At 33.5% G+C, this 16,708-nt stretch overlaps 1 protein-coding gene across 11 annotated transcripts in view; it reads right to left on the bottom strand.

Moving 5' to 3' along the window:
* The window catches only part of LOC138331940 (ataxin-2-like), a 32,487-nt gene that overhangs the window by 5,185 nt on the left and 10,594 nt on the right, over positions 1–16,708 (bottom strand). For 4 of the 11 annotated variants that reach the window (XM_069279817.1, XM_069279823.1, XM_069279826.1 and 1 more), the window contains 16 exons: positions 15,328–15,511; positions 14,536–14,663; positions 13,862–13,950; positions 12,861–13,052; positions 11,497–11,708; positions 8,624–8,785; positions 8,200–8,249; positions 7,753–7,898; positions 7,208–7,256; positions 6,728–6,920; positions 6,299–6,316; positions 4,708–4,859; positions 4,378–4,561; positions 1,725–2,282; positions 1,087–1,188; positions 636–677 (listed from right to left, as the gene is read on the bottom strand). In XM_069279817.1, coding sequence (XP_069135918.1) covers positions 636–677; positions 1,087–1,188; positions 1,725–2,282; positions 4,378–4,561; positions 4,708–4,859; positions 6,299–6,316; positions 6,728–6,920; positions 7,208–7,256; positions 7,753–7,898; positions 8,200–8,249; positions 8,624–8,785; positions 11,497–11,708; positions 12,861–13,052; positions 13,862–13,950; positions 14,536–14,663; positions 15,328–15,511 — 2,461 coding nt within the window. The remainder of the gene's footprint in view (positions 1–635; positions 678–1,086; positions 1,189–1,724; positions 2,283–4,377; positions 4,562–4,707; positions 4,860–6,298; positions 6,317–6,727; positions 6,921–7,207; positions 7,257–7,752; positions 7,899–8,199; positions 8,250–8,623; positions 8,786–11,496; positions 11,709–12,860; positions 13,053–13,861; positions 13,951–14,535; positions 14,664–15,327; positions 15,512–16,708) is intronic. The other 7 variants (XM_069279825.1, XM_069279827.1, XM_069279824.1 and 4 more) reach the window with 6 other exon arrangements.

Below are 16,708 nucleotides of genomic sequence, written 5' to 3'. Positions count from 1 at the left end.
ACTGATTGTGGGGAGCATGCTGGTTCAAAGTTTCACACAAGGACCTCTATCAGTTTGTCACTGACATTGGGGCAAAATACACCAGATAGTCTATCCAAATAAGTATCAAATCTTCTAAACAAAAGGCTGCCGTATTGCTTTGTATCCATTTTACTCAGCAAAAGAACAAAAGCCTGTATGGTTCACATAAATCTTATAAACAATTTAACAAAAGAAGCCTGCATTGCTTCATATATATATATGTACATCATTACAAAAAACGTCCAACATTTGACAAACAAACTAAAGAACATTTGAGAACATAATCTGTTCAAAAGGATTTAGATTCAAATACATTTTTACCATCCAAAATATAAAGATACTTAAAGAGCAAATAAAGAACATAATAAATTCAACAGCTAAGCCAACGCTAAATAAATCCCTTACTTTGTAGTCTATGAAAATAACACACACGAACCCCTAAATTGGCATCAGTCAGCCGTAACACAGCACAACGCCTTGTATTAGTAAGAGAACATTCGGAGGGAGAAACAGCGTGTCCAAACGGGGTCAACAATGAAAAGTATGGAAGTGTTTTCATGGCAGTACAGATTTCCATACATTTCATGATAAATGACGATGCAGTAACAATTTACCGGTTTTGTATATCCATGCCTTTCTTGCCAGGTGTACTGGTACTACAATTTATTTCAAAAACAGCGATGATATTAAATACAGCGTGTCAACGGGCCTGACGTCAAAACTCATAGAGGTCCTCAGTGTACTTCTAGTGTTAATCTTACTACTCAACATGTTATATCTTTTCTCTGCTAACCTTAAAGCATTCAATCTCATTTACACTGTATGAACATTTTTCAGAAATACATTCCCTAAAAATTTCTTCCTTTTTGTTGAATGGTTTCTTGATTCTGTCCTTGTCCAAATTCTAACTTTATGATCATGACATGCAACTTTTCCTTTACAGCCAATAAATACTTCATATCACAAAAACCTATCAGGAAGCTTAATAGTGTAACTAAAATTTTTTTTGTTTTTCTAGATCTTCTTAGACCCCTGAAATCCCTGAATGTAATTATTGACTCTTACCTTGAGGGACAAAGGGCGGCATCTGTTGATGTATGTTGGTATGGTTATTGGCCTGCATGGCTGGCATCCCTGTCGTTTGATAATTCATATGTCCTGCTTGTCCTGATCACAACAAGTATACAAATAAACTCATTTCAATTAAAAATAAAATAATAATAGAAAAAAATAACCATTTTCCTAAGAAATCTGGACAGGATAGGCCAGACATTGGTATCACTATAATATGAGGTCTCTTCTGAAGGAAGAGGCATAACATTTTCATTATTGATGGGTTTTTTTATATCTTTTAAGAAAAGTACAACTTTTATAATAAGAATTTACATGCAGATTATCACAACATTTGGTTTGATGAACCTCATTGATCAGAAAATATATTACATGTATTTCTTACGGAGAAACTAGAACTGTCATCAGAGTAGAAGATTAATACCAAATGCTTTACAAATTTAGTTATAACTCCATTGATAGGGGACATTGCAGAACCCTATATAGTTTAATCGTCTCCACTTTATGTCAGGGTTCTGTGTACCAAATTTTATCAAAATCTGTCAAGTAGCTAGGACGAGTTCACCGGACAAAGCTATGTCTACAGACAGATGAACAGATAGACCAACAACTTGATGGCCCTTTGAACTGACCTGCCATGGGATGAGGAACTGCATGCTGCTGGAACTGGTGGCTGTGGGCCTGTTGCTGAGCCTGCTGTGAGTTCTGTTGTACTTGTGGGTTTGGCATCATCACGATCTGGGCCTGACTGTGCATGTGAGGGGACTGGCCGGGCATGTTATGAGAAGAATTACCGGAGTTATGGCCCTGGTTTAGTCCATATGGCTGGTTGTTCTGCTGGGCATGTGCGTTGGCTGTGTGGGTGTAGTGGTAGGGTGGCATCGTGTGCATGGTCTGAGGAGAGGTGGGATTGTGTGGGCTCGCCTGTAGTGGAGGGTGCTGGAGTCCCATCTGTGGATAGTTAGGGTGAGGTTGTGGTGTGCCCGAGGATGGAGGATGTCCTTGGTTGTGTGACTGGCCCGTAGGACCCTGTTGTTGGACCGGGCTGGGCGCAGGATGATGGGCGTTGGACTGAGGGTTCATCTGATTGCCAGGCTGGTTTTGCTGCGGCCCCATGTGTGCAGGCTGTGGATGCTGTGTGTGTGAAAACTGATGAATGTGTGCTGGCACTGGCCCTGTGGGTGGGTTCACTGAAACGATAGTGGTACAATTATAACAACAACAAACACAGAACAAATGCTTCATCAATTACATGGATACAATAAATAGTTAATTATGAGAAAAAAACTATACATAAACATATCAGTTTGTTAACCAATTTTTCTTTCCATTTCATATGTTCATGGAAATTTAATTTATTCAATATACTGTGCAAAATCTGTAAATTACATTAAAAATTAAAATAACATCTATTTTGTGAATGTTATTGTTTTAGTAAAGAGTTTTGGCCATTACTTATAACACATTGAACTAACACCCCAATATGCCTGTATCGCTCATCTGCTTTCAGGATCAATCAAATAAACTCTACCCTTCATTTAGTCTTAATGACATTTGAAGACATTTAAAGGCACATACCTTAACTGAATTTTTAAACAGACAAATTATATGTTTAACTTTTTATAAGTAGTTTGTCTAATGCTTCCTGTCGTCACACTAATTACTGTACCATAGTTGACTATTACTATGATACACAGCAGAACAGCGAAATAAACCTTTATGGATTAACATATATCTATACAGGAAATCTTGCATTAATTTGGTGTTTTAACTTCATTTTAAACCACAAATACAGGTGTTCAATATCATAAACGAAATATTATTGATAAATTTTTTATTTTTTTGTTTTTTTGGGAAACATAGTGAGCCTTTATACCCGATACTCCACATGTTCTTCATCCAGGATTCCCCCTTAGCCTCTAGCCTGGTAAGACTAGTAGACAACAGACGTTTCACCAAGGAATCAATAATAAATACATAATGGGGTGGTATACTGGTAAATCTAGCTTACGATGCATATACTGTCAAGCGTTTTTCCTTCATTGGGCAAGTAAGTGAAAAACTCTAAAGTAGACAACAATTGGGGTTTCTTTTGACACAGTATGTGTTCTACATTTATCCAAACAACTTTGTATACATTTTTTTACTAATCTGCTTGGAATACAGATCCACATATTCTCACTCCAATAACTTGAGCTCTCGTATGTTTAGAACAAATAATATACGTACCCGACCTACTATACCTTTCGGCCGGGTACGAATTGGTCCCTATGTGTCCTAGTGGAGCACTGCCTCCGAAAATCATTGGGCACAGTTTTCAATACTTTGTTGTAGGTTTCCAATTATTTTATGTGTAGACATGCATTTACAGACATGCAACAAACATAACTACCATTCCTAATATCTACCGTACCGCTCACAAGACGTCAAATTCACAACAAGACCTTCATATGTATTATGTAAAAAATAATACCTCAATGAGAATTTCATATTTTATGAGGTTCAGTTTTATTGCCTAGTAGGTATGCGATATCAAACAAGTACCATTAAATGCAAAGAAACGTTTTATAATGGTTTGCATAATCATTACTTTGCTCCATTAGCAGTAATAGGCACCAATTGTAGCTCTAAAGACAACACCATTTTCTGTCTTAAAGTCTTTTGAGCTACAATATTGCAGCCATCATATGTTCTGATGGTTATTTTTAGATTGACCAATCAAATTACCAAAGCTTGAATCTGCGAAAATGACTTTTGTCTCTAAATCTATCTCGATTCATTTCGTTCCAAGCAGTATTAACTGCAGAGTGAAATTGATTCATTTCATTCCAAGCTGTATTAACTGCAGAGTGAAAAGATGACTTGGTGCAAGCGACATCTTAAACTAGATGATTTGCAATGAAAATGAGACAACAGGGCCAAGTTTCATGAACATTCCTTAACTTTAAGACTTAAAATTCTCCATAGGAGAGCATTACGGAAGTTAAGGAAAACCATTAAAGTTAAGGAAGGCTCTGATGCTTTTTCCTTAACTTCCTAAATGCTTTCCTATGAAGAATTTAAGAAATTCTTTAAGGTTAAGTTAAGGAATGTTCATGAACTGGGCCCAAATGGTGTAAATCTCATCAGAAATATGAGAGGTGAGAATAGGGATCTATATTTCAACCTTACTGGGTTTTTCCCCCCTTATTTCACTAAATCTGTAATGATATCAACCAAACTATCCACCAACCAACAGTACCGTTGCCACTTGACAGTATAAGCTCCACCCTGACTTTGACTTACTATAGATATGGCCTCCACTCTGCCCCGAGTGAGACTTACTAAATATGTGCCCCCCTCCAACACCTGAATGGGACACATTGTTTTGGTCGATGGCCCCCGGGTGGGACGTAGGCACCATGGGTAATGACGTGGGCGTCACCATACGTGGAGGTGCAGCTGATGTGGTGGAAGGCATCTGCATCACCTACAAGGAACAAACATGTCTTAATAACAAGATACACCGAAATGTAGCAAAAAGCAGTATTCTGTCTTTGCATGTTACAAAGTTACCTCCCTTTTTTATTTATCTTGTATCATAAAGACTGACCTAGTTGTGATTTCTTTACTGACCTGACTAATGGGGTAGCCTCCGTGTTGTGTTATCATACTTGGTGGCATCTGTAGGATGATTTGTGGGGGGTGTGTATGGTGTGCCAATAGTGGTTGTCCTGTTGCTTGGGCCGCAGAAATATCTGGTCTGTGACCTTGGATTGACACAACAGCTGGAAAAAGAAAACAAAACAGTTCATTCTAAGTTTCAGATTGATATTCTCTCAAAGTGTATCCTTACTATGCCTTATGTTATACAAAGGCATCAACTGCAGAGAGCATGTGAATGTGTAGCCACTTTCTTGTATGGAAAATCAAAATATGTTTGCAGAACATGCTCATTATACAATATCATTATAGGGTAACTAGATGTCCAAAGATATATTGATTTCAATGAAACAGAAAAAGATGCAAGGTTTCAGTGCAAAGTCAGAATAGTTCAGGTTTTGACTTTGTCTGTTTTTAAAGCAGGACAGAAGAAATCGACTCGCATCGATTTGCAGGGTGGAAGCTTGAGGGTTAATTTTTCTATGTAAAATTGTTGTGACTATATGCATTCCAGAAATAATGTTTTGCTGAACTTTACCGTAAACCAACTCATTTACAAGATGTTTTCATGTCCATCATAATTTCATTATTTGCAATTTAAAATCTCTTGAATTTGTTGCTATTTTTTTTTTTTTTAAACAATGATTTATAAATTTCAATAGCCTGCACATTTCAATAGCCTTTGTACAATCACATGGGAAAATAAGTTGGTTCTTATTATAAAACTATATGCAGGACCTACACTGAAATGAAAGTAACAAGACTCTCCTCATCCAAGAATAATTGCTAAAGTGTTCATATCAACATTAACTTTACTTGATCTGAGTGAAAACATGGAAAGAAAGAAAATAATATTAAAGAAAATATTGAAAATTTATTCAATCTATATTGCATGTAGGTTTCATATAAAAGAAAGCAAAGCCTTCAAATGTTGTGTAAATCCCCTGTATGTTGTTGTCTATTGGTCTTGAAAACCAACATATGATCATTATATATCAAACAAAATGGAAGTGTAAGCCTACTATTCCTTTACAATATTTGTCAAACACAAAATCAAACATCACAATATAATAGACGAGTTTGATATCTTGTTATACAACATCATCAAAGATGTATCGTAAGTCACTGAAGATTGAAAAAGATGTCTGTGAAAAAATTCATAACTGTGAAACAGACTAGAATATAATATTTATTAGAGTTAAAACTGTTTAAACTGATGATAAGAGCCTGAGCAGAGAATATAATCACAAATGTTAGGAAACTTACTACTAGCTCTAAGGCACAGAAAATCAGTTTATAATTGAAGTGCGATATTTGCTGTGTAATTTAATAGATATGAGATATCTGTGTAATACTTAGCAGAGACAGGATGAAAACTGGAACTTAACACTCCAAATAGTATGTATCTATTTTGTGGGAGGGTTATAGCTGTGGCTGGTAGAATTGGGCTCGAAACTCAGAATTTAATCGCTTCTAGTAGAGATTCAAACCACACATTAGGAAATTAGGCACTCTCTTATACAATATCAATCACGCCAAAAACACAAGTGTCTCTTAAGCTCACCTGGAGGTATGTCTCGTCCTGAAATAGCAACGTTTTCTGAAAATTCACTTGGGCACTATAATTCCAACAATTCTCACCCTTAACTTGAAAACCATGGGCGATGGATCACAAATTCAGAGAGAATTTGTAAGTAATTGAATGATGCGTTGAGGTGTATATTGTGTGATATATTTGTCTGCAATCACAGTTTCCATGCAAGCAAGGCATGAACTGTAGTTAACAAATTATTCTATGTAAAATTTCACAAAATTATTATCACAGATCTTTATAGACAAACAATGAGACGAGTCTAGACAGGAAACTTTGTTAGTTTGACAATATAATCGTCAAGACATATATAAATGAATGAGAAACATTGCAGAATATTTTAACAACAGGCTGACCACCAACATGCCAAGGCCACGATGCTTCTACCCGATTACAACGTACCTCGTTTTGCAGGTCGAAGCTGTGGTGATGACGTCGGAACTTGTGTTGGCACCACTGCTGGTGGCAACATGAATGTTGGCTGCTGTTGTTGATGGAACATTCCAGTATGGGCAGTCTGCATGGCAGCTGGCATAGCCATCGGGCTTTGGGTATGAGGCCGAGGTGGCGTTGGGATCTGTTGACGGATCTGTTTCTGTTAAAAAATAATACATGTTCATAGAGACATATACTTCATTGTCTTGTATCTCAACACACTTAATAATTCCTGGCAAAATTCTGTAGTAACATATAAAGATTTTAAGGTAAGACATGCTAACCATGATGTAACAAGTTGCTTTAAGTTCTTATAATGCCTAAAAATGATATATAATGCACTGACTGTCATATTTATTATTTTCCAAACCTCATTTCCAGTACTCATCAAAGGTAATTTCAACATCTAGATTTTACTGAAATCTGCAGTTAAATTCTTATACTTACTGGTTGGAAAACTTGAGCTAGTGGATTGAGTTCTGACTTTTTCACAAGACTACAAAGTTAAACAAGAGCATCTCAATAAAACAGATTTTTGTTCAACAAGTCAATTATTATATTATTATGTAACACCTTGACAATTTAGCAAATTTACACATGATGACTTACACTGATTTACTCATGATGTATTACAAAACTATACTCATCCATGATTCAGCAAGCATAACTCAATTAGTAAAAGTTCAATTAATAATTTCAGAAGTAAAACATGTCTATATCATCAAACTGCACTAATGATGTATAGATGTATTGATAATATGTAATGATGTATGACACATTGGATAAAACAATGATATTCTTCAACAACATTTCATGGGATAGATTAGGTGTTGTAAGAATGCATGATTTTACATTAACATATCTCTTTCAGGGATCAAACCTAGGACCTCTGGATAACTAGTCTGTCACTCAACCGATCCAGCTAAAGAAAAGCCGAGAGGTATCTTGCAGCTATTATTTACCAGGATTATAAAATTATGTTTGATACTAACTCTGAAGATATTTCACTATTCTCTTTCTTTTTCTCTTCTGGTTTGTCCGGTTCATGCGTCGAGGTATCTTCTATTTTTTCTGTAGCCACCTCCGTTGAAACCTCCTGGTTTTCCTTCACATCTTCTCTATCTTTAGATTCTTCTAACTGTTTTGTGGTATAAGTTATCAATCAGAATAATTGTCACTTAATTTTATTCTTTAAGATCCTGTTTTGTGGTAAAAGTCATTAATTAGAATAATTGTTACTTATTCCTAATTTGATCTTCGCTTCATTTGCAGTTATAACTGTAATTATCACTGTAGGTTAATATTATTTCTTGTTTGAAATTGTCATCAAAATATGATCACATAAAATATTCATACCTAATTTCCAAATGACATCTTTGGATTTACAGGAACTTCATATGTATTTTTAATAATACCCAGTACTCCACAATATTACTCACCTTAAATTGTTTCTTAAAACCTTTTAATTCTTCAATTATGGCATCTCTTGCTACAAACATAAAGAATAATAGAGATAAAGTCATGAAATATTCAACACAACCATTCTTCAAATAAAACAGTTCCATCCCAAAAGAAGTGATTTTAAATTTTAGAAAAGGTTTGCTGAAGTAAACCATAGCATAAATTTTGCATTTAGATAAAAAAGGAATTAGCCCCTCAAAAAGTTTCTATAAAACTATACAAGTTTTGTGAACAAAAACTAATAGAAAGTTTGTGCCTAGCACTGAAAACATATCATTTCTTTAGAAATCCAATCTATTAAATTTAAAACATAGATAAACTTGAAAGTCATTATATGTTATGAGGTTTATTTGGCCCTGGTTAACAAACAGCCAAATCTATCATTTAGTACCAATGACTTACCTTTAGGAGTGGAGTTCCTTCTGTCCACTTTGTTTGATACAGGTGACGTATGTACAGGTGGTGGGGGCTGTGCTTGTTGTTGTTGTTTATCTACAGACTCTGGGACTGGACTAGCTTTTGCAGACTGTTCTGAATTTTCGCCCCATTTATTTTCTTCTTTTTCTATGTGCAAAAGACATGTAACATGCATTACTGGTCCCAATGTAACGACACAAAAAGTAGTAGTTAAAATCAAAACTTAAGTCACCTTTGTAACTTTTTGTAATTTTGACTTTGGTCCATTTTTCACTTATGCATTTATATCAAGAAATCACAAAACAAACAAGCTTTTGTATGTAACAAAAAAAGCTGCTCGGAATTCCAGACAAATTTGACCCATGAACATGTTATTGAGCAGTCTTATAAAGAATGCATCAACTTTGTCCAAAACGAAGGTGAAGGCAAAATGAACAAACATATGATACAACAGGCTCAAGCAAGTACAATCAAGCTATCAAAAAGTCATGAAATGATTGTAGTCTAAATAATCAAAGTGACATTAGTCAAGTTCATTGATTTGAATAAGTTTTAGAGTCCTTTATGCCTACACAGAAAGGTCTCAGCACAGTATGGTTATTGCAAACATGTTCATTAAAATGCAAGTCTGTTTGACCCGGACATTCGTTAGCTTGAGTATAGGCAAAGTGCCATGTAACTTTGATGAAATTTAAGGCTAATGATTTGAACAAACTACATAGCAAGTTGTAGTAGTCTAATATTGGTCTCTGGGACTTTAATTTTTTCAAAAGAAATTAAAGTAATTGAAAATTTACTGTTGAACAGCCACTTAATTCCATGGTATTGAACAGTCTATGTTGGGAGTGTGACAGCTGTCAATAAATACCAGTCAGTGATTACCTATATGGTTATGTTTATGTCGATGATTACCTATATGATTATGTTTATGTCGATGATTACCTATATTATTATGTTCATGTCAGTAATTACCTATATGGCTATGTTTATGTCGATGATTACCTATATGGTTATGTTTATGTCAATGATTACCTGTATGATAATGTTTATGTCAATGATTACCTATATGATTATGTTTATGTCAATGATTACCTATATGATTATGTTTATGTCAGTGATTACCTATATGATTATGTTTATGTCAATGATTACCTATATGGTTAGGTTTATGTCAATGATTACCTATATGGTTATGTTTATGTCAATGATTATCTATATGATAATGTTTATGTCAATGATTACCTATATTATTATGTTTATGTCGATGATTACCTGTATGATTATGTTTATGTCAGTGATTACCTATATGGTTATGTTTATGTCGATGATTACCTATATGATTATGTTTATGTCAATTATTACCTATATGACTATGTTCATGTCAATGATTACCTATATGATTATGTTCATGTCAATGATTATCTATATTATTATGTTTATGTCGATGATTACCTATATGGTTATGTTTATGTCGATGATTACCTATATGATTATGTTTATGTCAATGATTACCTATATGACTATGTTCATGTCAATGATTACCTATATGATTATATTCATGTCAATGATTATCTATATTATTATGTTTATGTCGATGATTACCTATATGGTTATGTTTATGTCAATGATTACCTATATGTTTATGGTTATGTCAATGATTACCTATATGGTTATGTCAATGATTACCTATATGACTATGTTCATGTCAATGATTATCTATATTATTATGTTTATGTCGATGATTACCTATATGGTTATGTCAATGATTACCTATATGACTATGTTCATGTCAATGATTATCTATATTATTATGTTTATGTCGATGATTACCTATATGGTTATGTTTATGTCGATGATTACCTATATTATTATGTTTATGTCGATGATTACCTATATGATTATGTTTATGTCAATGATTACCTATATGATTATGTTTATGTCAATGATTACCTATATATGTTTATGTCGATGATTACCTATATGATTATGTTTATGTCGATGATTACCTATATGATTATGTTTATGTCAATGATTACCTATATGATTATGTTTATGTCAATGATTACCTATATGATTATGTTCATGTCGATGATTACCTATATGATTATGGTTATGTCAATGATTACCTATATGATTATGTTTATGTCAATGATTACCTATATGACTATGTTCATGTCAATGATTACCTATATGATTATGTTCATGTCAATGATTATCTATATTATTATGTTTATGTCGATGATTACCTATATGGTTATGTTTATGTCAATGATTACCTATATGATTATGTTCATGTCAATGATTACCTATATGACTATGTTCATGTCAATGATTATCTATATTATTATGTTTATGTCGATGATTACCTATATGGTTATGTTTATGTCAATGATTACCTATATGTTTATGGTTATGTCAATGATTACCTATATGGTTATGTCAATGATTACCTATATGACTATGTTCATGTCAATGATTATCTATAATATTATGTTTATGTCAATGATTATCTATATGATTATGTTTATGTCGATGATTACCTATATGGTTATGTTTATGTCGATGATTACCTATATTATTATGTTTATGTCGATGATTACCTATATGATTATGTTTATGTCAATGATTACCTATATGATTATGGTTATGTCAATGATTACCTATATGTTTATGTCGATGATTACCTATATGATAATGTTTATGTCGATGATTACCTATATGATTATGTTTATGTCAATGATTACCTATATGATTATGGTTATGTCAATGATTACCTATATGTTTATGTCGATGATTACCTATATGATAATGTTCATGTCGATGATTACCTATATGATTATGGTTATGTCAATGATTACCTATATGATTATGTTTAGTTTCTTCTATCACTGGAGGAGGAGGAGGATTATGCACAGGTTGAGGAGGAGATGTAATCCGCTGTGGTAGAGGGCCCCCCCGGTTTGGCAAGCTGTGGTATTGGTGATTCTGTACTGTTCCTCTTGGTATAGTCCTGTTAGGCTGGTGTGGGTGTTGACTTCGTTTGTTTGGAGGTATATATCTGTAAGGAACGCTTTGTTATAAACACACAACCATTAGATCAATGATAATATAGACAGTTATTCATACATAAATGAAAAGCACACTATAAAATTGTATTTCAAGCACTGAAATTGAAACATAGAATAATAAATTTGACATATACTGAAAGAGGAGCCATAAGTTATAATATACTATCAATCTCATTATCTCAATGTTGATAGCAATCATGATTGGTACAATTGTAAATCATAGTTGCGTATACTTGGCCCAGTTTCACCAACATTCCTTCACTTTAAGGAATTTCCTAAATTAAAATTCCCCATAGAAAGGAATTACAGAAATAAGGACAAAATCTTACGTTACAGAACCTTCCATTTGTAATGCTACCCTTTGGAGAATTTTATTTTAAGGAATTCTTTGAAGTTTGAAACTAGGCCCTGACCCCAGGGTACCGGTTATGGGACTAATTCGCGTACCATGTGATAACTGATAATGTTTGTGCGGATCTATTTTTTCTATTGGTTATGGGACTAATTCGCGTACCATGTGATAACTGATAATGTTTGTGCGGATCTATTTTTTCCATTGGTTATGGGACTAATTCGCGTACCATGTGATAACTGATAATGTTTGTGCGGATCTATTTTTTCTATTGGTGATGGAATGACGTTAAAAGACGATATCAAGTACGAAGATAATTTCACCCGGAAGATTACAAAGAGTTACGTTCCATCATCACTGGAAATACTAGACCCACACAAAATGTCATCAAGTATCATGTGGTACATGAATTAGTCCCATTGGATATAAAAACTGAAGTAATATGAACATTGTACAATATGAACTTGTCTAAAAAATTCAGTGTGAATGTTTTTAACATGAAATACCTCAAGAGTAACAAAATTGCTTGGAATTAGATATTCTTCATATGACATCACATCAAAATAATGAGATTAAATTCAACATAACAATATTAAACTGTTATAGCTGAAACTGTTAATTAATGATCATCAATAACACTCTTTATGATAAACAAATTAAAGATATAAAATTTCCTGCTTGTGTACGAGCTGTTTAAATCAAGTAAATCCAAATGCCAGAATATCCTCACAGAACATGATCACAAAACTACACAGGGCTTCATATATAAACACAGTGCAACCAGCTTTCTGTGGTTACTCACTTTCCTGACTGACAGTTATTCTCTTGTGTCCGTTTCACTGAACTAAATTTATCCTCCTCATTCATTTCATCACCATTTTCTAATGCACTTCTAATCTTGTACTGATCACTTTTTTCAATCTCGAGTGCTATTTTTGCTGCTTTTTCTTCCCTCGCTTTGTACTCTGAAGAATCTGTCTTTTCTAGTTGGGTCCTGAAACAGAATTATAGTACACATGTTAGGATTGGCTTTTCTAGTAAGTCCTGATATTGATTTATACATATGTTAGATGAAATCATACACAAATTATTTCTGTGAAGTTATATACTGTATAGGCGGTTCATTTAGTGGGTAAAAAATTTTGCGATTAATTTTTAGCGGTTTTCAAATTTTCGCTATTTGGCTTTAAGGGTATACATAGTTAATTAATTTCTAATTTTTTTGGGGATCAAATTTTTGCAATCCAGGCAAATTCAATCGTGAAAATATCAAAAGTGCGAAAATATTCGCATATACAGTAATCCCGATGTAATTTTGCGATTAAATTTATGTTTGGTTATGTTCATTTCATATGAAATTTTAAGACAATTACTTCAAGGTTTAAACTTTTGTTGACCAAGGTCTGCAAAAACAAGACTTCAAGGACTTACTCCTGGGCCCAGTTTACAAACATTCCTTAACTTTAAGGAATTCCCTACCTTCAACTAACCCATAGGAAAGCTTTACAAAAGTTAAGTACATAATCTCAAGTTAAGGGGCCTTCCTCAAAATCTGTAATGCTTTCTTATGGAGAATTTTAAGTCAGAAAAAATTCTTAAAGTTAAGGAATGTTTGTAAAACTAGGCTAAGAAACATCATGAAATAAACTTGTTTAATATGATCCTGAACTAATTGGATCAATTTCCAATTTCTCAGGGCCATGGTAGACATTAACGATAGATTCTGGAAACATACAACGTCTTTTCCATTTACTTTAAATATTACAACCATTTAATTTGAACAAATCATTTCCTATTACTTACGTGTATAATTTTAATGAATCATCATAAGTTGACTTGCAATGAAACTTCTCTTCATTAGTTCTAAACATTTCATTTGGATCCCAACCATTCTGTAATATAATTAACAGGGAATTCATACAGATGTAAATATACCAAACATGTAAAAGAAGCATGTCAGACATACATTATGGAACAAACTCTATACGATTCGATTGATGTAGTCATCCCACTGGATTCTAACAACATACAAGAATAATATTATTGATCTTAGTGCACACAAGATTTAACGTCTAGACCCAAATTCAGAATCGAGAGAATATTTTCCTTCAATTTTTCATTCATAGCACACACATTATTACATGAATCCATTTGGCACAGACTAAAGGTCAAAATGTAGATCATCAGAGTAACTAGAAAAAGTTTTGTGCATAACAAACTACCTCACAAAAATTAATATTTGATCAAATGAGGAAAATCTGTCAGATACCAGACTAAACTGTAGTCAAACAGTAGTGTTGTAAATTCAGCAGTGCTGAAATCAGTATATTTATGCTGCCTGGTCATTTCTCTGGTGATGGTGACAGTGTACACATCATAAAAGTCATGGAAACGTCACATAAAATATTCATTGGATGTGTAACAATATCCTTACATAAATGTAGTCATAATTGTTTTAGATCACCAAATCAACTTACTGTTGGGTCTCCACCTTCTAGACCCCCTACATCGTCACCATCCCCACCCTCCCACGGCTGTAGCTCACGTAAAGGACTTTCTCCTGACTGTCCGTTGTGTTTACTAATGGCACTGTCTGTAAATGCATCTGTAATATAAAATAAGGATCAGAAATAAAATATGCAATGATTTGTGTTATTATATAGCATTTGATATATATACGCTGAGTCAATATTTTCGGTTTCCTTTATTAAGCATATCTGCGAAGGTTGAATTTTGCTGTTCAATAATTCCCATAATTCTTTGAACTATTATGTACATAAATTAATTTCTGAATATAATGCTTTTGTTTAGAATTTGCAGATTTCAGTGACAGCACCAATAAAGCGAAAATAAACACTTTCAAAACTTAACCGCTGAATAGAAATATCACAGTTTAATATGTCCTAACGATCTACAAGTTTAAGTGAAAAGTCTTATTTTAATAAGATCATGCCGGTTACCACATATTTTCACTTTATATAATTTTCCACCTAAATTAAGTATGGTATACATTGATTCAATACATAATTGAACTTCCACTTCCTCCTTACTGTAAATTCTAAGTGTTGTTAGAAACCTTTCAGGTTCGGATAAATCACAAAGATTATATAATTATACATTAAAATCCAAGATTATTGACTCATTCTTTGAAAATGAGATGGCAGATTTAATATCCGATGGCAGATGATTAAAAGAAATGTTGAAGCCATTTTAAAAAGACTAGTACACCAAAGGTGATAGGACAAACTAGAAGCCAACTAGATTGTCACCTTGGTTGGTACCTTTCACGGAATAGTCCATATCCACATCCATAGCACAAATAGTTAAAATGTCTCCCACACTAAAAAGTATTTTCTCTATAAGTCGTTCCCGCGAGGGTACACTAGATACAGCATTCTGATTATTATTTCCGAGGTCTTCACACTTGTGGGCCATCTCCAGCACGACATCCATCTAAAAGTGAAAACATTACATGAGCAATGGGTGAGCATCAAATCAAACACTACTATCACTCTAGCTAGCAGGTTTCTCTCCAAACTCCAAACACTACTATCACTCTAGCTAGCCAGTTTCTCTCCAAACTTCAAACACTGCTATCACTCTAGCTAGCAGGTTTCTCTCCAAACTCAAAACACTACTATCACTCTAGCTAGCGGGTTTCTCTCCAAACTCTCACATCATTAAAACTTATTCATGCTATGTTTATTTCTTTTGAAAGATGATATTAAATGTAATCCATTTAAGTTTTGATACACATTTTCCTCAGTTCTGGGATTTTTTTATTGTGGCAATTGATAAGCTGATAATAGCAATATATACATACATACTAAGCCAAAAGTATGGAAATGTCATATTTCTTTTCAATTGGATCCAGTGCTTTTTCACATATTTTTTATTTTGATAAGATATGCCATGAATTACAATTAACGTTCTATAGTTTATTTTTGTAATAGATAAATATTTTCCTGTTATCTGGTTGCAAAGACGCCATTCTTTAAAGATGGTAGTTACATTTTGTTGTCATGATTTTGTCATAACAATTTGAGTGTATATATATTCTTATGAAGTTTGAAAACTGAAACACACGACAAAAATGTTTTTATGTCAAAGGAAAATTCAGACTGTTTTCTAGACCAGGTAAATGTCTTTGTTATTGAATGAAAAATCGCAATTAAAATGAAATTTTCAAAAAAGGTGAAAAAGTACTGAATTCAATAGGGAAAATGATATTTCCATACTTATGTCACACTACCTCAGTAGATTAGTAGCTGAGAGTTTAGCAGTGAGAACAATACGATGGTCTATACTGTGACAAATCACTCGCTACTCCTGACAGTGTATCAAGGCTCTAGTAACACTACTGTCCAGATGTCACACAACATTAATGGCTTTCTCACCTAACACATCTCCAAGGATTAACAAATCCAAATTATCACATATACTTGTATACAATCTAACAGGTTGGTACACGTCCATTATATTCTATTTTCTGCCATGACACTTTGCACTATTTTAAAATAAACACATTTTAGACAGATGTTGTATCAGAAGACTTTGTCTTTAATTATAATTATGACCCTGTTAGTCATTTTATAAACTAAGTTGTTAAAATAGCATTTTTTTTTTCAAATGTCAACTTAACCATAAATA

This window comes from Argopecten irradians, chromosome 9, assembly GCF_041381155.1.
Source record: "Argopecten irradians isolate NY chromosome 9, Ai_NY, whole genome shotgun sequence".
Classification (NCBI taxonomy): Eukaryota; Metazoa; Mollusca; class Bivalvia; order Pectinida; family Pectinidae; genus Argopecten; species Argopecten irradians.
The sequence above is the reverse complement of the archived record's forward strand: the minus strand, read 5'-3'. Positions and strand labels throughout refer to the sequence as shown.